General features: G+C 46.5%; 1 protein-coding gene across 9 annotated transcripts in view; it reads left to right on the plus strand.

The window, feature by feature from the left end:
• NUP214 (nucleoporin 214) overlaps positions 1-20,784 on the plus strand; it is a 94,721-nt gene that overhangs the window by 15,190 nt on the left and 58,747 nt on the right. For 7 of the 9 annotated variants that reach the window (XM_049630369.1, XM_049630385.1, XM_049630389.1 and 4 more), the window contains 10 exons: positions 4,146-4,590; positions 6,201-6,373; positions 8,693-8,790; positions 11,782-11,868; positions 12,076-12,225; positions 13,158-13,316; positions 16,456-16,559; positions 18,549-18,731; positions 19,874-19,959; positions 20,056-20,139. In XM_049630369.1, coding sequence (XP_049486326.1) covers positions 4,146-4,590; positions 6,201-6,373; positions 8,693-8,790; positions 11,782-11,868; positions 12,076-12,225; positions 13,158-13,316; positions 16,456-16,559; positions 18,549-18,731; positions 19,874-19,959; positions 20,056-20,139 — 1,569 coding nt within the window. The remainder of the gene's footprint in view (positions 1-4,145; positions 4,591-6,200; positions 6,374-8,692; positions 8,791-11,781; positions 11,869-12,075; positions 12,226-13,157; positions 13,317-16,455; positions 16,560-18,548; positions 18,732-19,873; positions 19,960-20,055; positions 20,140-20,784) is intronic. The other 2 variants (XM_049630376.1, XM_049630424.1) reach the window with 1 other exon arrangement.

A 20,784-nucleotide genomic window follows, 5' to 3' on the forward strand; every position in this document is an offset into this window, starting at 1 on the left:
ATCCGCTCGTTCCGTCTTCATGAGGCAGGGACTGACTTTTCCTTGAACACATGCGCATTCTTGCTTCCCCTTGCCCACAGGCTTTAGTCTCTGACCTTGACTTTGGTGAAAGGGAAGCTCGGCCCAATGGATCTCATCAGGTCATTTAGCAACAATATCCTGTTATAGCGCCCTGTGTTATAGGTCTCAATCCTAAAGACGTTCGTCCGAGGGATTAAATATGTGATTGTGCATGCAGTGGCTGTCACGTAACTGTTACTGGTGTTGCATTTGTTGACAGCTAGTGGAATATATTGTGAAAAAGTGCTATATGCTTTATGATTCTTTTCTTATGAGAAAAAAACATATATACATACGTATTTAGGGAAAATACTAGAAAAGTGTATATTAAAATCTAAATAATGGTTTTTATCTGGGTGGTGGGAACATGGGATTTTGTTTTCTTTTTGTTCATATTTAATTTTCTTTAGGCCCCCCCCCCCCCCCGCTTTGAAAATATTACTTAAGTAGTATACGTTTATTGGCAAAAAATTAGAAAATACAAAATCACTTAAGAGTTCCTCAGACAGGGGCGCCTGGGTGGCTCGGTCGGGCGGCCAACTACAGCTCAGGTCATGATCTCATGGTCTGTGAGTTCGAGCCCCGCATCGGGCTCTGCGCTGACAGTTCAGAGCCTGGAGCCTGCTTCTGATTCTGTGTCTCCCTCTCTCTCTCTGCCCCTTCCCTGCTTGCTCTCTGTCTCTCTCTGTCTCTGTCTCTCTCTCAAAAATAATAAACATGAAAAAAAAAAGAAAAAAGAAAAAGAGTCCCTCAGACATGGGGGTGCCTGGGTGGCCCAGTTGGTTAAGCATCCAGTTCAAGCCCCACATCGGGCTCTGTGTTGATAGCTCAGAACCTGGGGTCTGCTTTGGATTCCGTGTCTTCCTCTCTCTGCCCCTCCCTCGCTCACACTCTGTCTTTCAAAAACAAACATTAAAAAAGAGAACAGAGTCCCTCAGACATCAAACAATAGCCGTAGTCTGCATTTTGGGGCATATTCTTCATGTATGTAAATGCACGTATATAAACACTAATATGTATTTTCAGCTTTTTCACAGTGACAGTGTTTCACTTGTGAGAACGAAGTATAAAACTTTTGAAAGGGGGAGTGTTTCATATTGTTGAATTTCACCACTCTTCTCTTTGAATTCTGTGAATATATAACTTTCAAGACTTCTCTGGCTAAAGAAGTGCATAGTGTGATCAATTCTCTATCTAAGAAAAAGCGTGTTGACCAGTCGGGGTGGATAAGGTGGACAGTGTATTTTCTTGCTGCTTCCCGATGCAGAGTGAGTTGTTCATAAACAGAACCACTCAAGACACTTGGACTCCTGTCACTTGGCAGTGAGTCCCCAAATAGTAAACCAGGTCACCACACATAGACTATGATAGCAGGGGACCTCATTGTTTATAGTGTGTGTGCTCTTTGAGTGTTTTTTGGGTTTTTTTTAAGCTTATCTATTTATCTTGAGAGAGAGAGAGAACGCCCATGCACGTACCAGCAGGGGAGGGGCAGAGAGAGAGAAAGAGAGAATCCCAAGCAGGCTCCGCACTATCAGCACAGAGCCCCATGCAGTGCTCGAACTCATGAACTGGGGGGGGGGGGGGTCATGACCCGAGCCAAAATCAAGAGTCGGACACTTAACAGACTGAGGTACCCAGGCACCCTTGAGTGGGTTTTGCCTGAAGTGCACATGAGTACCACAGGCTACCTACACTTAGTTGTGCGGGCTGGTGACAGGCAGTGCACCCTGGGAAGTTGGGAGCCTGCAGGGTGACGTCTGTTTCTGAGCACAGTTCAGTGTGAAGGGCTTCGCTACTAGCCCATTAAACCCCCGAGCACAAGCGGAGGCCAGTTTTACTGTTCACCTTTCCTAGAGAAAGCCCCCTCTTGCATCCCGCTTGATCCAGAGGGGACAGCCGGATGAGTGGAAGAGGGCCATCGAAGGGGGAGAGAGTGGCCCGCAGCTGTCGCTGAAGCCTAGGTGGCGGGTGCAGAAGGCATTAACGGTTCCGTCCGTTTCCACTCTGCCGCTCCGCGGATGCTGGGTTGAATGATCAGAAATGCACGAGGGTTTGCATGTGCTCGGTTCTGTTTTCAGGGAGAACAGTGCCTCTAGTGTCTTTCGGGTCTGGCACGTACTTTTCACGTAGGTCTCCTGAACGTGCATGGAGGCGATGAACAACGTATACGTTTGTGTCTTCAAAGAAGCTTGCAGTTGCCGATTCCGTCTTTATTGTGTGAAAGAAGTAGTAACAATAAATTTGCATTATGGTTCCGCTAAAGTGGCAATTTCCTGGGGTCTTCGTTTTGACGTAGTGAAGATAAATTAATTGCCATCTCAGTTTGGAAGAATCAAGACCCATTAATATAAACGTGTGGGCAGTAAATATTGCTTTCTTACTTACCGAGTTGTTTAATTTGGCAGTTTAGTGTGTTACCTTATAGAAAGTTTGGAAACAGAAAAAGATTTAAACCTGTCTTCTCTTGTAGTGTTTTTTCATAAACATCTTTCTTTGTAGTTGTAAAATATCATATACATCATTAGTGTGTAGATTTTTAATTTAAATTGTGTTTCCTACGTTCTTAATCTTTGTGATTCTTTGAAAAGAGCGACTGCTTACTCTTCCATTGGACATCTTTTACCATTTGTGTAAAAAGACATTAAATGTCTTTTTCCTATTTTAGGTTATTTTTGTAGGCTTTATTCTTAGAAGTGGGATGACTGAGCCCACTTTTTATGATTTTTGAGACATGATGCTAAAGTGTTTTCTAAAAGATTGTGCTCAGTTAGGTACCTAGAGATAAAGGTTTCAGGTTTATTTTACCCTTCCAAACATAGGGGATTGTACATATTTAAATTTTGGTCATTTAGAGAACAATCAAAAACAGGCCTCATTTACATTTGCATTTCTTTGATTAGGCAGATTGATCAGTCATGTACTATTTTGCGAATTAGGTTCCTGGATTATATCAGAGTCTTGAAATTTCTTTATCACAATTTGTATGAGCTTTTTAAAAAATATAAAACATTGTCGTTTGCTACAGATTTTTTGTTTAGTTACCTTTTAGTTATGTAACTGTCTTTAGACAGTCAAATATATATATATTTTTAAGTTTGTTCATTTATTTTGTGAGAGAGAGGGAGAGAGAGAGAGAGTGAGCAAGCAGGGGTGGGGCAGAGAGAGAGACAGAATCCCAGGCAGGCTCTGTGCTGGGCTTGAACCCATAGACCACGATATCATGACCTGAGTTGAGCCTAGATCAAGAGTTGGACGCTTAACCGACTGAGACACTTAGGTGCCCCTAGGCAGTCAAATCCTAATCTTTTCCTTTGTGGGTTTTTTGTTTGTTTGTTGTTTTTGTTTTTGTTCGGTCATTTCTAAATTATAAGTTGTTAGGCTCTCAGTAATTTTTCTGACTTTTTGCCTCCTTGGTTTTGAAATGTACATATACGTGTGTTTATATATGTAGATATCTTTAATTTATCTGGACTTGCTTTTAGGGACTATTATGAAGTGGGAGTGGAAGTCTGACTTGGAGTTTTCTCCTAATTGTTGATGAAATGCTGAATAGTTTGTTTTTCACTGTAACATTAAGAGATGCATTTCCCTTGCTCTGGGATTCAGCTGGGTGTCCATGAAGTCCTGTTAATCTAATGCCTTTCCTTGTTTCCTTTTTCTTTCAAAGTTGGGTTTTTGGTTTGTTTTGTTTAATTTACTGTTTTTTTTTTTTTTAAGTTTGTTTATTTATTTGGGGGGGTTAGAGAGGGGGAGAAAGAATTCCAAGCAGGCTCCACCCCCAGGGCGGGGCCCAACATGGGGCTCAGTCTCTTGACTGTGAGATCATGACCTGAGCTGAAATCAAGAGTCTACCTCTTAACTGACTGAGCCCCCCAGACACCCTCCCTTCAAAGTTTTGTTCATCTGCCCATGTGGAAAATTTGTTACGGAAAGTCTGTCAACCCCACTTTTCTCTCTCTCTTTTTTTTTTCCTCTTGAACTAGGTGTCTCCGACTTCATTCTGCCACGAGCCCTGTCATGTGGACTTCCATGATTTTGGTGCTAATTTCTCCCTTCCTTTTTCTCCATTTTGTTCACTGCAGGGAGTACCCCCACCACTCCAACCTCCTCTCAAGCCCCGCAGAAGCTCGACGCTCCAGCCCCTGCGGCCCCAGGCTCTGGTCCACCTCCATCGCTGGCCACTCCCCCTTCCACCTTCTCTTTGCCTTCTGTTGGAGTCCCTACTGTGTTCTCCTTTGGTTCTTCGTCCCTGAAGCCGTCTGGTTCTGCCACAGGGGAGCCCCCTCCATATTCCAGTGGTTCTGGCACATCTACCTTCTCTTTTGCTCCTCCTCCTCAAGCCTCCGTAGCGTCCACCCCCATGGCCTCTCCCATGGTGCCATCCGCCAGCACGTTCTCCTTTGGATCATCGGGTTTTAAGCCCACCCTGGAAAGCACACCGATGCCAAGCGCGTCTGCTCCAAACGTAGGAATGAAGCCCTCCTTCCCACCCTCGACCTCTGCAGTCAAGGTCAACCTTAGTGAGAAGTAAGTAGCACTTGAAGAAAGAGTGGTTCTGCTGGAGCGTGCGTGGAAATATCACGTGTTAGTCACTGGGAATAGTCACTGTGAGTGGAGTAATGAATAGATTGCCTCTTTTTTCCTGTCTTCCAAAGTAATACTTGCAAATGGTAAAAATTCAAACAACATAAAAGGTTTGCATTTAATCAGGGGACAGAGTCCAGAAGAGTCTCTTAGAATCTCTTGTTTTTAAGTTATTAGAGGTTTATATTTAAGTGATCGTTTTTGCTTTTTTCAGATTTAAAATGGAGGAGATACTCCTTATTTTACAAAATGAGGCAATAAGGAGCATACACCCTGTGCGGGGAATGAATCTCTTATAGCCCTTTGCCCCTGTGTCCGCCCTTCACTCTCTGAACGGCTTTCTGACAGCCACCGCAGTAAGCTGTGAAGTTGTACACACATCAGGTGACTCTCCCGTGACAGTCACCGGGGGCTTTTCATTGTTCTTCGAAGACTGTCCAAACTCCTTAGCATGATCCTTCACTTTCCTCTCCATGTACGTCCCCCCCCCCCCCCACCCCCCCACCCCCAGCTCACTCCTATCCTGTTATTTAACTTTGTCTCTGGCTGCGTTCTCCCCACTGGAACGCAAAGCCCCTTGATGAAAGTGATCCCTTGTTCCTCGTGACGCTCCCAGCCCTCCCCCACTCATCTCTGCTACCTCTTGTCGCCATGGACGTGGTGCTGGCTGTGACCGCTGCTGCTGCCGTTGTCACTGTTAATATCAAGTCACCACACAGCCACCTCACCCTAACAGTTGCCTGATATTCCATTTTGTCGCTGTACCGTGAATTATATGGCCGGTCATCTGATGCTGGACGTTTAGATTGTTGACAGACTTTGCCCTGTGGGTAAAGCTTAATTTTCCATTCCCGTAAGCATCCGAAAGACAGTGATCTCCTTTCGTCTTTTTCGCTCCCCAGAGGAGGTGATCGCCCAAAGCGAGTTCTCAGTGATTTCCTTGGGAGAAGGAGAATACCAGCCTCTCCTAATAATGGAGTCCCAGCCTCTCTTTTTTCACTTATCAGTATTTCATGTCCTGATAAACTTCATTTCTCCTTCATGTTAACTACTACTTACTTTCACAACGCAGAGTACTAACCACTATATGACCATGGCGCGCCACCAGCCCGGTGACAACTGCTACTTATTTTCATTGAGTGGTTTGCTCCTGAATACACAGAAGATCATTGGTTCCTTGGAGCGATCCCCTTTTATAAGAAATAGCCAGACATTGCGGCGCCTGGGTGGCCCAGTTGGTTGAGCGTCCGACTTCGCTCACGTCACGATCTCACAGTTTGTGAGTTCGAGCCCCGCGTCGGGCTCTGTGCTGACAGCTCAGAGCCTGGAGCCTGCTTCAGAGTCTGTGTCTCCCTCTCTCTCTGCCCCTCCCCTGCTCACACTGTCTCTCAAACATAAATAAACAAAAAAAAAAAAAAGAAAGAGCCGAACATTTCTGTTTCACAGAGGCAAAAGCATAGGGATGGTAAGTTGTCCCTCGGTAGCAATGCTCAGGACCAGTGTGAAGGGGCCTCGGTGCGGGCCCTCCTCATGCAGTCGGACCGCCGTTTCAGGTTCACTGCCGTGGCTCCCTCCAGCCCTGCCATCGGCTCCCAGGCTGCACCTGCGACGCTGTCGTTCCCCTCTGCCTCCAAGCCGGCTGCTTCCGGACCTCTCAGCCACCCCACTCCCCTCTCGGCATCCAGCTCCGTGTCGTCAAAGTCCTCGGTCTCTCCCTCGGCATCAGGTATGATTTTAAGGAAATCAGCCCTGAATTCTTCCATTTGCCTGTTTCACTTGTTAGGAATCCTAGCTCACGTAGTCAGACCGGATTATTTTTTCTTGCTTCCTGTATCTCACGCTAATGTGCTGTGACGCCCGTACTCTGGGGAGGATTGCAGTGGCCTCGACGCTGCCACGCTCGGCCCTCTGACCTTTCTCATGGAGCCAAGTGTACTTGGCGATTCAGAGGCGGCGTCTCATTGCGTGGCATCTGTCCTCCCGTGCAGCCTGCCCGACGCAAAGGGCAGTTACGGAACAATTCGTGGAGTTGGCGTGAAAGAGGAAAAGCCTGTGGTGGCTGTGAAGCTTATCGCCCCTGATGACTGTCTTTGGGTTTTCATACCCAGCCCTACTGTAAGCACGTTTACTGAACACAGGTTGTAAGTGGTGATAGTTACCATAACCAAGTTGAATCCAAGTGCGTGGTAAAACTCCATGAACAGACGTGCCTGGCCTTTCTTTTTTTCTTTCATCCTGCAGAAAGGTTGCATAAATTGTGTAATGAAAACTGGGCCCTTCGCCAAGGCAACGCTTGGTAACATTTTGCACCGTTTGCTTTGTGTCTTTATTTTTTAACATGTATTTTTTTCCTAAGACGTTGGAGAGTTCTTCGCGGGCCCTTCACCCCTAAACACGTTAAGCCTAAACACGTTAAGCGTGTATCTCTCAAATACAAGGGTACCTGGTACATTAGCACACTCAGGAAATTGAACAATAATCTGATCGGTAGCCCACGTTGACCTTTCCGTGGTTGTCCCAATAGTGTTCTTTAGGGCTTTTTTCTCTCCAGTCAAGGAACACGTATTCTGTTTTAGTTTTCTCTCTTTAGCGTTAGTGTCACACGTTTCTTTGCCCTGTTCCTCTTTCTTAGCATTGACGTTCGTGAAGAGGTCAGGCCAATAGTTAGGGAGCTGGCCCTCAGTTTGGACCCGATTGTTTCTATAGGACGAGATTCCAATTCAACATTTGGGGTGGTCATACCACATAGGTGATGTGCATTGCATTGCACGATCTCATTTTGTCCTGACACGCGTCATGTTTCCTTGCTTATGTGGTTAGGGTGGTGGTGGCCAGGTGTGGGTTATTTTCACCAGTGCCAGAGATAATACCAGACATGTTTGGGTAGCCGTTTGGTGTTTGAGTGTCAGGAATAATGTCGTCTTGGTAACATCCTGAGCAGGCGTTGAGCCGCCAATTCCTGAAATCCTCTCTCTTACCTATTGCTCAGGAGAGAAGGCTGCTTTATGGAGTTTACCAGAATCCCCTCATTCCAGGACTTTCCCTCAGATTCTGAAAGACAGACCTAGAAAGTTCAGGAGACTTGCCTTAGTCTTTTCACATCTGTTTTCAGTGTAGGAGAGAAGATTTGAACCATGATGAGCGTCTACAGTCTCCTTTCGCACCGCTCACCACCCACATCTCGCTGCCCTTCCATTGCCATTATTTTATTTTATTTTATTTTATTTTATTTTATTTTATTTTATTTTATATTTTATTGATTGTTTAAATTTTATTTATTTTTAAATTAAGTTTAATTTTAATTTTACTTCATTTATTTTTAAGTAGGCTCCACAAATGTGGGGTTTGAACTCACCACCCCAGGATCAAGAGTCACATGCTCCACCCGATGGAGGCAGCCGGGTGCCCCCTGCCATTGTTTAATTCTTAAAGTTTGGAGGGTCCTAGGTTATTGGATCGCAACCTCAGTAGCATGCTAGACTCACGGGGGGATCTCTTCCCTGACAGTTCAATCAGGCTCTCTGGAGGTGAGGTTTAGGTGTGAGTTTTTGGTGTGTTTGTTTTCTAAATGCTCCCTAGGGGAGTCTAAAGTGAAGCAGAGCAAGGCTTGTTCTAGAAGCTTCCAGGAGCTTCCTCTCGAGGGTCCTGAAGACCCTGCGAGTTCTCACAAGGTGATGGGATTATTTAAACTTTGTTCCTCATTCTCAGAGGTGCAGCAGGTGCCTCTGGGGAGTAAGGATGGGCCAAATGGCCAGCCTCCTGGGCCTGCACGAAAATGCACATGCCTACTTTCAGAGACCTTCCAGTTTTATCTGCTTTATAAAAGAGTTTCGTGTCCGAAAATGTAATACGTGTTTTTTAGTTATCTTGGAACAGGCTAATAAAAACTGTGGACATCATTCTTAGTAACGGAAATCATAAGAGGGGGGCCAGGGGCACTGGGAAGCTTTTTTTTTTTTTTTTTTTTTTTTTATTTGAGTGAAGGACACATACACTGAGAGAAAGAATGGGAAGAAATGCTGTTTTCACGGCCTTCTTATTCCAGCAGGGCGGTCTGCTCAGGGCAGCCTGGGCCCAGTGTCCTCAATGGTACAGAAGTCACCCAGGATAACCCCTCCGGTGGCAAAGTCAGGCTCTCCCCAGGTATGTTGAAACTCAACTTACAATGCCGTGTTTGTTCATGCGAACAGTCGTATGTGTTTATTATAAAATGGGTGTTCGTGTTTTAGAATCCATATCTTTGAAATAGTACTCGGGACTACGTGACGGGAAATACTAGAACATGAACCTTGAACATTTGTAATGTGTGCGCATAAAAGCCATTTATCTCAGCCCCAGAGCCTTAGCATTGTCTGCTCTTCTGGTTCCTGAGCTTGTCCCTGCTGTGCTGGTCACTTTGTTGTATTCTCCTTATGTCTGAAAGGACTGTAGCACCTGATTTTTTTTTTTTCTCATTTCCAAAGTAACCGACTAATCTATCCGGGGTCCTCTGTTTCTGTGGCTTTCCATAAGATTTTGGTTTATTTCACTTTTTTATTAATACATAATACACATGGGGGAAAAAAATACACCCGTACACCAGCTGAATTCACCTTGGCAACCAACCCCCGGATGAAGAGATGGAACATTACCAGAATGCCAGAATTCTCCCTCATGTATGCCCTTCTACTCATTCTCCTGGCCCAAGGGAGCTCCCTGCTATGACTTCTAACAGCATAGCTTAGTTTGGCCTGTTCATACCTTCTCTGAAATGGGTTCACACGGTATTCTTTCTTTTCTTTTCTTTTCTTTTCTTTTCTTTTCTTTTCTTTTCTTTTTTTTCTTTCTTTCTTTCTTTCTTTCTTTCTTTCTTTCTTTCTTTCTTTTAACACAGCGTGTATTCTTGTGTTTGGCTCAACATAATGTTGAGTTGGCTTTACAAACATAGTGTTTGTGAAATCGATGCGTGTTGTTGTGACTGTATGGAATTCATCGGGTGGCTATGCTACAAGTCTTTATTCTACCCTTGACACGTCTGAAGAGCTTCCGGGTTTAAGTCATTGCGAATAGCGTTGCTGTGACCATGGTAGTTGATGTCTTTGGGTGAACATACGTATGCATTTCTGTCGGGCATACACCTAGGAATGGAATTGCTGGGCCATAGAATATACATAGATTTCTCTTTAGTAAATTCCCACCGCGAGTATATAGCGGTTCAGCTGGTCCATATCCTCACTGGTCTTTGTATTTTTCATTTTTTTATTGTTGCACTTTATGATTTTAATTAATATTTTCCTGATGACCGCTAAAACTGAGCCCTTTTTCCATATGGTTTTGGCCAATTGAATATCTTCTTTTATGGGGTGTATGTCTTAGTGATTCGTAAGAGTTCCTTGTCAGGTACACACGCACAGACACGCACACATAATGCAGATACTTTCTCACTCTGAATTGTCTTCATTCTATTTGTGGTTTCTTTTGATGACTTAATATAGTTCTTGGTACAGTTCAGTATATCAACTTTTGTTTTGTGATGAGTGCTCTTTGTGTTCTATTTTAGAAATCACTTCTGGTTCCAAGGTCCAAAAGCTTCTTTCCTATGTTGTTGCTTTTTTTAAATTTTTTTTTTTTTAACGTTTATTTTTGAGAGAAAGAGACAGACTGTAAGCAGGGGAGGGGCAGAGAGAGGGAGACACAGAATTGGAAGCAGGCTCCGGGCTCCATTCTGTCGGCACAGAGCCCGATATGGGGCTCAAAGTCACGAGCGGTGAGATCATGACCTAAGCTGAAGTTGGACGCTCAACCGACTGAGCCACCCAGGCGCCCCATGCTTTCCTATGTTTTTCTAAAAGCTTTATTATTTTACTTTTCATATTTAGATTTATAATTTGTCACCTCCGTTTATTTCTATGGTTTGACTTAAAGAGAATTTTAGGTCACCTTCCCCACTTGATTATTTGCATGCCCTCAGGACCGGAGTCATGGTTTTTGCTTCTTTTTCCCAACCAGCCCCAATCCTGCCCACGGCATGCACCCATACAGGCATACGGTAAACGCCCAGGTGACGGGTCTAGTGTTAGGCATAGTGCATGGCACATGGTATTTACTAGATAAATGTTTGCTGTTTTAATGGTTGCTCACGCAGTCTAAAAATTCTCTGTTAATTGTTGCAGATATCAAATAATCTAGAAGCCATCTCTGTAATGTCTTCTAACGTCCATATGGCAGAATCCTTGATTTCTGTCTCCCCCACAACCATTCCAGGTCGTTTGCTCAAGCTCCAAACCGAGAAGTCATTCTAGATTTCTCTATCGAACAGAACCTCCCCTTAGTCCTTACTAGTGGAAGGACTTGTCATCTGTGCTCTGCTGGGGTGTGTGTGTGACCTAAATCCACGTCTCTGTCGCTCCTGCTAATGTCATCTTTCAGGCCATTGTCCTCTCTTGCGTCGTTACCCTCCTGACTGCTCTCCCTACTTCTTCTCCTTCTCACTGATATCTATGCTCGATTTAACAGCAGGAGGGATCTTTTAAAATCGTAAAGCAAAGAATAAGCTCTCCTGGGACTCTAAGAAGCTTCCCGGCGCACTTAGAAAAACATCCAGACTCCTTGCTTTAGTTGTACGTGACCCACCCCTGCCCTCTCCACCTTCCTCCCTGACATCACTGTGCCCACATTTACTCTCTGCCCCCAGCATGCCACACGTGTTTCGTGCCTCGCATCCTTTGTGCTTGCTCTTCTCGCTGCCTGGAAGGTGCTTCCCCCAGAACTTCCCGTAGCTGTCTGCTCTACCTCAGGGTTCAGTTCGGAGACTGTGCTCGGTGAGGGCGTTCTGGGCCATCTCACCTCCAGAAGCACCCCCTTTCTCTTTTGCCATGTCACTGTCGCCAGCTGAAGCGTTTACTTCTTACCTGTCTTGGCCCAGGAGACGTTAAGTTCCACGAGAGTAGGGCCCTCCTCCGTCTTGTTCACCCCTCTCTCCACTGTCTAGAATGTGCCTTACACCAAGTAGGTACCCGGTCGGCACGGGTTCGAAAGAACAAGCGAGGGAGCGGTGACTGTATCACGAGGGCGCAGGCGCCGAAGCAGCAGCGGCTTCAAGAATCGGTACGTGTGGTGGGGGTGCGCCTGTCAACCTTTCACCTTCCGTTTCAGGCAAAATCACTTCAGCCTCCTGTTACGGAAAAGCAGGGCCATCCGTGGAAAGAGTCAGATCCTGTGATGGCTGGAATCGGGGAGGAGGTAAAGTCGATCCTGCAGATTTTTCCCAGCCGTAGCTCTGGCAGCGAGACGGGAGCGGCTCTGAGCGCAGACCCCGCACGAGCCTTTTGTTCCGGCGTCCGGCCGTGGTGCTCCCGGGGGGCCGTGCTTGCCAGGGCGCAGGGGCGGTGACGGTGCTGCCGTGCCGTTCAGACTGAGGGGGGGCTTCCTCTTCCGTGGCTTCTGCAGATCGCACACTTTCAGAAGGAGTTGGGAGAGCTGAAAGCCCGCACTTCCAAAGCTTGTTTCCAAGTGGGCACTTCGGAGGAGATGAAGATTCTGCGAACGGAATCTGACGACCTGCACACTTTCCTTCTGGAGATTAAAGAGACCACAGAGGTCTGTGCCTGCTGATGCCCTTGGAAAAGTTGCTCTGCTAGCACTCCGTGGGTATATGTCCTTCATTCTGCGAGGACCACTGGTGGTGGCTTTTAGAAGGGCGAGTAGTTTGCCTAGGAGTGCCAAAGTCCAGATCCTACCTTCAGCACTTCATCGTGTGACTTTGGGCAAGTTAACGTAGCTATGCCAGGTTTTAGACTGAGAAAATGGAATAATGGTAGCAGTTTCTGCCCCGTTGACACCTACAGGGCATTCCGGAAAGATCCGTTATGGTTGCTAGTTCAGGTATATTTGAAAATTTCCCATATTTTGTAGTAAATTGTTGGGTTATAACAAAGAGTTAGGTTGAGGGGCGTGTCCGGTATAAAGACATCAAGTGTTGGCTGTTGCTAGTATTTCCCGTGTTACCATTCCTGGTTACCGTGTGCTGGCAGTGTGTCACCTTGCTGAATCCTCAAACCGCCCTGTTCGGTAGGCGCCACTTGCTCTGTCTCTCTTGCAAGTCAAGAGGCTGACGGGTAGCGAGGTGAAATAACTTGCCCAAAGCCACCCAGTTTCCACATGCCAGTCCCGGAGCGGCTGCCTCCAGGGCCCTGCCCTTGACGTGTTTCGAAAGAGGAGAGCTCTGCAGGGAGTCAGCAGTGATTATCTTCAGGGAGTAGGACTGTAGGTGCTGTCAATAGCTTTTCTCCTTCTCTGAGTTTCTGGCCAATAGACTGCGTGGGGTTTTTAATGAGGAAAAAGATTAATTTTTAAAAAGCGAGCATCGGTATTTTTCTTTCCGTGCAGTGAATTTCTTCTTTGCGTGACTGTTCACACCTGGGTGTCATGGTAACTGAGAACCACCACCTTCCGTGATCCAGGCAGAAAGGTCTGTTTCTTAGAAATGGCACAATTTTTTTTGTATTAAAACATCCTTGTACCTTTTCTAGTCTCTTCATGGAGATATAAGTACCCTGAAAACAACCTTACTTGAGGGCTTTGCTGGCGTTGAAGAAGCCAGAGAGCAAAATGAGAGAAATTGTGACTCTGGATATGTGCACTTGCTCTATAAGAGACCCCTGGATCCCAAGAGCGAAGCAAAGCTCCAGGTAAGAGGATCCGGCCGAGGTGAGCTTCGTAAAACAAACTCTGCCAGTCCGTCTCCTTTATGAGGTCCTGATTTGGAAGACTGCCCCCATGAAGTTGTTAACTTCCTGCAAATCGTTTACCTACTTTGCATAGATTTCCTTAGCTGTGACAAAGAAAACTGCACTTTTCCATTTAATTATTTTAGGATGAAAACAAACAATTCTTTTTTTTTTTTTTTTAATCTTTATTTACCTTTGAGAGAGAGAGAGTGCAAGTAGGGGAAGAACAGAGAGAGAGAGGGAGACACAGAATCCAAAGCAGGCTCCAGGCCCTGAGCTGTCAGCACAGAGACCGATGCGGCGCTCAAACCCACGGACCGCGAGATCGTGACCTGAGCCAAAGTCAGACGCCCAAACAAACCGAGCCACCCAGATGCCCCACAAACAGAATTCTTTATTAAACTTTATGCTTGGGGGAAAGCGTACCGTTGGGAAGAATGTATTTATCGATCAGATAACGGATAAGCATTCATGTAGCAATTCCTCATTGAGTGCTAATACTCTGCTGGGTGTTTTTTGCACATTATTTCTGGACTTCAAAACCCGCTGCTCTGCAAGGTGAGCGTTGTTGATCCCAGTATGCAGATAAGGAGGTTGGGTCCCCTGGGCTGAGTTTGCCCATGGTGATGTTGTTAGTTCGAGTGGAACCTGATGGAAAGCTCCACTTGCTGGGGCCCTTTCCCGTACACCGGACTTCAGCAAGGTCACTTCTCTCATCCGTTCATAATTATTCTTACTCTCTGTTGCAGCGAAATCTGGTTTTTGTTTTCATCTTCCAATTTACTGAAAATTGTTGTGTCTCCAGTCTTAGCGGGGTCACCTCCTGCCTCCTCGCATTTGCCCAGGGTCCCGGTAGGGAAGGGTGCACGGGTGGCCGGTCCGGTCTTCCTCACCTAGGATGTGAGGTCTGTGACTGGGCTGAGTCCCCTCCTGCCTCAGAGGGTTGGAGGCTGTGGACTCTGTCTGCCATTTCTGTCCCACGCCTGATAAACTGACTATAGTAGGAAATGAGCGAAATGGTCCTGTCCCGGAGAGGCTGAAGGACCCCTGCTGTGTCACTCAGTCCTTGTGGTATCACTGGAGGACCGTGGATGTTTACTGTCTCAGAGAAAGCAGACTCCCTGCCTGCCCCTCCTCAGATTACCCCCTCCATGTTGCATCCCGATACGCTTGGTTCTTGTCACGTGCGTTTTCACCTCTTGCCCTGTGTCCAAACTGGAAGAAAAGCATGCAGCTCTGGGGGGACATTCAAAAGGAGATGCTTTTCTCTTTTCACAGTACTAAGCAGATAATAATAGCACTTATCCAGTATATGCCGTGTACGGAAGGGGAGAAGGAAACAGATACTGGAACTGCCCGAATGTCCCCACGAATAAATGCTGGACCCTGAGTGTGGCTCAGAGCCTGCGCTCTTAACCGCTGTGCTGTGCCGTGCCATCCCGGTGGCTGGGTGCGTGGCAGTGGAAAAGGGAACGTATAAATATGACGTGGGACGTGTTGCTATGGCATTGCAGACGAGGGAGCCACTAAGCCACAGAAACGAAGTATCTATGACGGGCCTTGAAAGGGAAGCTCGCTTTTCTGGTAGACAGAGTGGGAGGGCACTTGGAAGAAACAATGCTAGTGAGCTCGCAGAGGCACAGTCACCCTTGTGCTCAGAGAAGAAGGCCTCCCCGCCGCCATCGAGCAGGGAGTTGCAACTTACATTTGTTGCTCGGGTCACTGCTACTTCTCCCTGGGATCAGCCTGGCTCTTTTTAATCTATCTATCTATCTATCTATCTATCTATTTATTTTAACGTTTATTTATTTTTTTGAGACAGAGAGAGACAGAGCATGAACGGGGGAGGGTCAGAGAGAGGGAGACACAGAATCCGAAGCAGGCTCCAGGCTCCAGGCTCCAAGCTGTCAGCACAGAGCCCGACGCGGGGCTCGAACCCACACACCGCGAGATCATGACCTGAGCCGAAGTCAGCCGCTTAACCGACTGAGCCACCCAGGCGCCCCAGCCTGGCTCTTTTTAAATGACATTTGCTCTCTTTCAGTTGGGGCATATACCCTTACCCCAGAGTAATTTTTAAAATGAAACACGGTACGAACTTTGTACAGGTGTAAAGATGACTCCCGGTGTGTCGCACGTTGCCTGCCTTTGTGTATGTGCTTAATGGAATGCTTTATCTTCAGGGGCGCCTGGGTGGCTCAGTCGGTTAAGCGTCCGACTTCAGCTCAGGTCACGATCTCACGCTCTGTGAGTCCGTGAGTTCGAGCCCCGCGTCGGGTTCTGGGCTGATGGCTCAGAGCCTGGAGCCTGCTTCCGATTCTGTGTCTCCCTCTCTCTCTGCCCCTCCCCTGTTCATGCTCTATCTCTCTCTGTCTCAAAAATAAACGTTAAAAAAAAAAATTAAAAAAAAAAAAAAAAAGGAATGCTTTATCTTCATTTTACTTTTTATTTTCGAGAATGTGGTTGTATAGCCATGAAGGTTAACTCTGCATTGAAACTTAAAGAAAACTACTGCAGGCCTAAGATGAATAGATGTGAATTTTAGTGATGGTCAATTCAGTTTCTATTGCTGATACTCCCCTTTGAGGAGAGGGGAGTTTTTCTCCACCGGTAGGAAGACTTACGGGTCCTGTGCTGTGAACAGACAGGTTCAGAATTATCTGCGGCGCTCTTGTAGGATAGTTTTGTCTGTGTTACAGTTAATTTCACGGGCGGGAGAGCAAAACCTACACGGGTGCGCTGTCTGAGCAGCAGCGTGCAGTGGAAAATTCCCAGAGCATGTTGAGTTACTCTGTAGGAGCTGACAAATGAGAGAATGAGCCACAGCATTTTCCCCGGAGCCCTAGACCGGCACGCCCAATCTCTTTCCCGTTGCTTTGCGCCGCCTCTCTGTCACGGTTAAAAAGGTTGAGTTCCGTTGTTCATTTTAATTACGCCATTCGAACGATTCGGTTAAAGCCTGTTGTATTTTCTTTGTTCCTTCTGGTTCTTAGTAGAAAAACATTGCAAAATTCTTTTGGTTGTTTTGGTGCACCTCCCTCCAGGCTCCTGGAAAACAGAGTCATTTGCTTTCTCATTTTTTTTTTTTTTTTCCTTGTAGGAAATCCGGCGCCTCCATCAGTATGTGAAATTTGCCGTCCAAGATGTGAATGACGTGCTGGACTTGGAGTGGGATCGGCATCTGGAACAAAAGAGAAAACAAAAGTGAGCAAGGTCCCTCATCCACCGTGGGTGGCGGGAGATACTGCCGTAGGCTTTTTAAAAGATGGTTTGGGAACGTGGATCCAAAACCCTACAGGTGTTTCTTTTTTGCGACCCAGTCACCGTATTCCTAGAAACTTGTTCTACAGAAATAATAGCAACTCTCACGACCATCAACATAGAGGAGTTTGTGTCGCGGCACAATTTATGATAGCGAGAGATTGGACGTGACCTAGTATCTAGAAGTTAGAGGAGCCACCCCGTGAGTCCGGTCACAGAATTCTGCGTGACCGCTGCGTAGCATGTTGTCAGAAAATCATTAGATACGTGTTGTGTGTGACGTGAAATATATGAAATAATCACATAATGATAATTGTTAGATCCGATAGATAAAATATGGAAAAGGAGAAGACAAAAAAACCATACTGGATGATCTCAGTTTGGAGGTCTCGGTGTAGAAAAAAGGCTAGAAATCTGTCCCCATATTCGTTTACAGCTGCGAATGGGGTTAAGGGGAGCTTTTCTGCTTCTCTGTATATTCCAAGTCTTGTTGAGGAAGCATTCCTGATGAGTGTGGATGACTTACAAGGAAGGAAGGGAAGGAAGGCACGGGAGGACTTTGTCCTGCCCTGGCCTTCCGTCCCCGGATGTTTGGCTGTATGCCCTCTGTGTTCCCTAAGGAACAGAAAGCGGTACGTTGTGAGAACAGCGGAGTGCCCACAGGAAAGCGGAGAAACAGATCGGCCCTCAAAATGCTCGCGTTTTGAAACCTACACTTGATTAGTGTGATTAGCCCTGTAAGGAAACAGACCGGGAAATGATCTGTTTACTTGTTTCTGAAGCTGTGGGATCACAGAGCTTGTAAGTGGGGCAACCTGGGTGTGATGTCAGGGGCAGGGCTCGAATGTGCTTAAAATTCAGTAAACAGAACTTAATACATGGCAGCGTACAGTGTGGAGGAAGGTTTTGTGCCTGACCTGCGTGCCTCCGTTTGGAGCGCACAGATCGGGGAAGGTAGAGGTGAGCGTTGATGCTCCGGATGCCGGCCAGGGGGAGGGTTCCGTGGCCTCTGGCCTGGAGCACTTGTCCCCTGGGCAGCGGGGCCCCATTCGAGGTTTCACACTCCCTGCCCTGGTTCTGAATTCACGTTCAAGCGCATGGGAGAGAATGGCTTGACCCGACAGCAGGAACATTCTGTTCTGAATCTTGTTGGATTTCTCTCTGCTAACTAAGAAGTTGGCTTTTGTAAAAGTTTTGTTAAAGTACATGATGGTAACGGAGAAACCAGACTCTCTTCTCCTTTATGACAACCCTATGGATTTTCTCCTTCGTGTGCCTTTTTTTTTTTTTTTTTTTTTAATTTTCCCTTTCTGCAGAGTTTAAGTTCTTAAATCTGTATAGTTTTTTGGTGCATCTCTGTTTTTAAGCCCTTCTAAATATTACCTTGTACCCTACTGAAATGTCTTTTTAGAAATTTATGTTGAACTGCCTTGTCACCAGAAAGAAGGGGACTGTTGTTCCTTTCTTGTTTGAGCTCTTTCAGGTGGGCTATCCCCTCGCTGCTGCGCTGCGTGCTTAATCCCAGTGTTTCTTGATAGCACGCTGGAGACATGACCTCCCCATAGACCTCCAGTGGACCCCGGGCTTTGTTTGTTAGTATAATTTACACACAAAAAACCACACACACCCTGAGTGTGTAGCTGAACGTGCTCCTCCTTGCCCTCACTTTTGACTCTGCCTCCCACCCTTGTCGAGAACCTCCGTGAGGTTTTGTCTGGTTACGCTGTCCTTTGCTGCGGGCCCGGCCTGCTTACCCTAAGCCGCTTGTTCCTCTTTCTGTATCATCTTTGTACAGCTTTCATCCTCTTTTTATGTTCTGGTAATTCCCCGACGCCGCTTGTCTCCTGGGTGTTCTCCATTTTATACTTTCACTGTTACGGTCGTGGTACTTGGACCATTCACGCTGAATCCCTTCCTCTTTGCCGTCACCAGGCGCTTGCTCGTCCCGGAGCGAGAGACGCTGTTTAACACCCTCGCCAACAACCGGGAAATCATCAACCAGCAGAGGAAGAGGTTGAACCAACTGGTGGACAGTCTCCAGCAGCTCCGTCTCTATAACCAGACCTCCCAGTGGAGCCTTCCCTCGGATGTTAGCTCCCAGAGCAGCCCTCACAGGTGTGCAGGAAAACAGGCCCGGCAATGCCACTGGCACTCGATGAATCTCGGGAGTCAGGTGCAAAAGTTGTAGTTCGGATGTGGGTTTGAAAGTGACTCTGCTGTCACCTGTGGGATCCTGGCCAGGTTCCTCACCCTCTCTGATCCTAAAAAAATGGAGGTAACAATACCTCCGTCAGAGGATTATCAGAGTGAAATTAAGTGTGCCTGATGAAACAGGTGCCAATAGATGATGGCAGATTCTACAGAAACAGTGTTGTTCTTTTGAAAATCAGCTGGTAGAGGGGCGCCTGGGTGGCTCAGTCAATTGAGCTTCTGACTTCAGCTCAGGTCATGATCTCACGGTCTGTGGGTTCGAGCCCCGCGTCGGGCTCTGTGCTGACTGCTCAGAGCCTGGAACCTGTTTCGGATTCTGTGTCTCCCTCTCTCTGACCCTCCCCCACCCGTGCTCTGTCTCCCTCTGTCTCAAAAATAAAATAAACATTAAAAAAATTAAAAAAAAAAAAAAAAAAAGAAAGAAAATCAGCTGGTAGAGGGGCACCTGGGTGGCTCAATCCATTAAGTGTCTGACTTCAGCTCGGGTCATCATCTCACGTTGCGTGGGTTTGAGTCCCACATCGGACTCTCTGCTGTCTGTGCAGAGTCTGCTTTGGATCCTCTGTCCCCCCGCCCCCCGTCTGCCCCTCACCTGCTTGCGCGCGCACGCACACACACACACACACACACACACACACACACTCTGTCACTCTCTCTCTCTCTCTCTCTCTCTCTGTCAAAAATAAACATTTTTTAAAAAAGAAAATTAACTGGCAGAATTAGGTTGACAAACTTTTCTAGAAACTCAAGACTTGTCACTTTGAGCAGAAACTTTCAGACCCGACAGTTAGACAGTTTTCCCCCTGAAGTTCCTAGGGTGATTTTGCGGTTGTGCCTTTAGGCCAGATGCGCTTTGTGCTGAAGCACTGTTGGTGCTGTGTTTGCTGGTCGGGGGGGAGGTTGGAATCCGTCTCCTTTTGGATTGACTACACTGATGGCTCGGATCTCCTGTTTCTATATTAGGGATGCTCTCATCTCTGGCATTTATATTCGGGGAGATTTCTCAGGTCGTAGTCGGTTTGTAGCTAACCCTGTCCTCTTTTCAGTTTTGACAGTGACCTCGAAAGTCTCCGCAATGCCTTGTTGAAAACCAGCATAGAATCCCACACCAAGCCCTTGCCCAGAGTGCCGGGTAAACACCTTCTCCTTCTTCACCTGTCTGTTCTCTTCTGTTGACACCTTAAAAAACCAAGTCTTAAGTACTTAACGGTTCTTGAATTTCTTGCAGCCAAACTGTCCCCCGTGAAACAAGCACAACTGAGAAACTTCTTGGCCAAGAGGAAGACGCCCCCAGTGAGATCCACCGCTCCAGGTAAAGGTCCTGAATTTTTTAGCCTAAAACTCGCAGTACTTGGTATGGAAGTAGGATGGGGGTCTGTGTGTCTGTGTTTTCCTTTGGTTCTTCGTGGGAAATAGAGAACATGTCCCCAGAATCTGTTGCCCATCTGAATATCGGAGTAGGGAGCAGCTTATCCATACAGGACACGGCAGTTGGAGGTCGTCGTTTTGGCTTTGACGCCGTATTCCGCAGTCCTTAGGTTATGTGGCGGTCGTTCCCAAGGGTTCGGAGGAGACTGAGCTGGCTCTAGGGATCCAAGTCTCCGCTTTGTATGGAGATGTTTTACTTTTCTGTTCTGTGTGGGGTTTTAGTGGAATTGCATTTGGGGGAGAGAAAATCGCTTAAATAAAGAAACTACTGGTGAGGGAATGACAGTGAAATCACACTTGGCTGGAAAGAAGCTTTGTGACTTATGAAACACTATTTTTTTCCCTTACCTTATCTAGATTTATTGTCTCCATTTTCTTCTTTCAAAAATACTTGTCATGTGTAATTTCATACATAATTTTGCTTTGCTTTAGTGCCCATATCTGCTTTTTTCTTTGAAATTCTGTTTTGAGTTGAAACTTTTTTACACCAACAGATGCTCTTTGGTAATTAAAATAGAAGAGAGAAATT

The sequence above is a fragment of the Panthera uncia genome, chromosome D4, assembly GCF_023721935.1.
Source record: "Panthera uncia isolate 11264 chromosome D4, Puncia_PCG_1.0, whole genome shotgun sequence".
Lineage (NCBI taxonomy): Eukaryota > Metazoa > Chordata > Mammalia > Carnivora > Felidae > Panthera > Panthera uncia.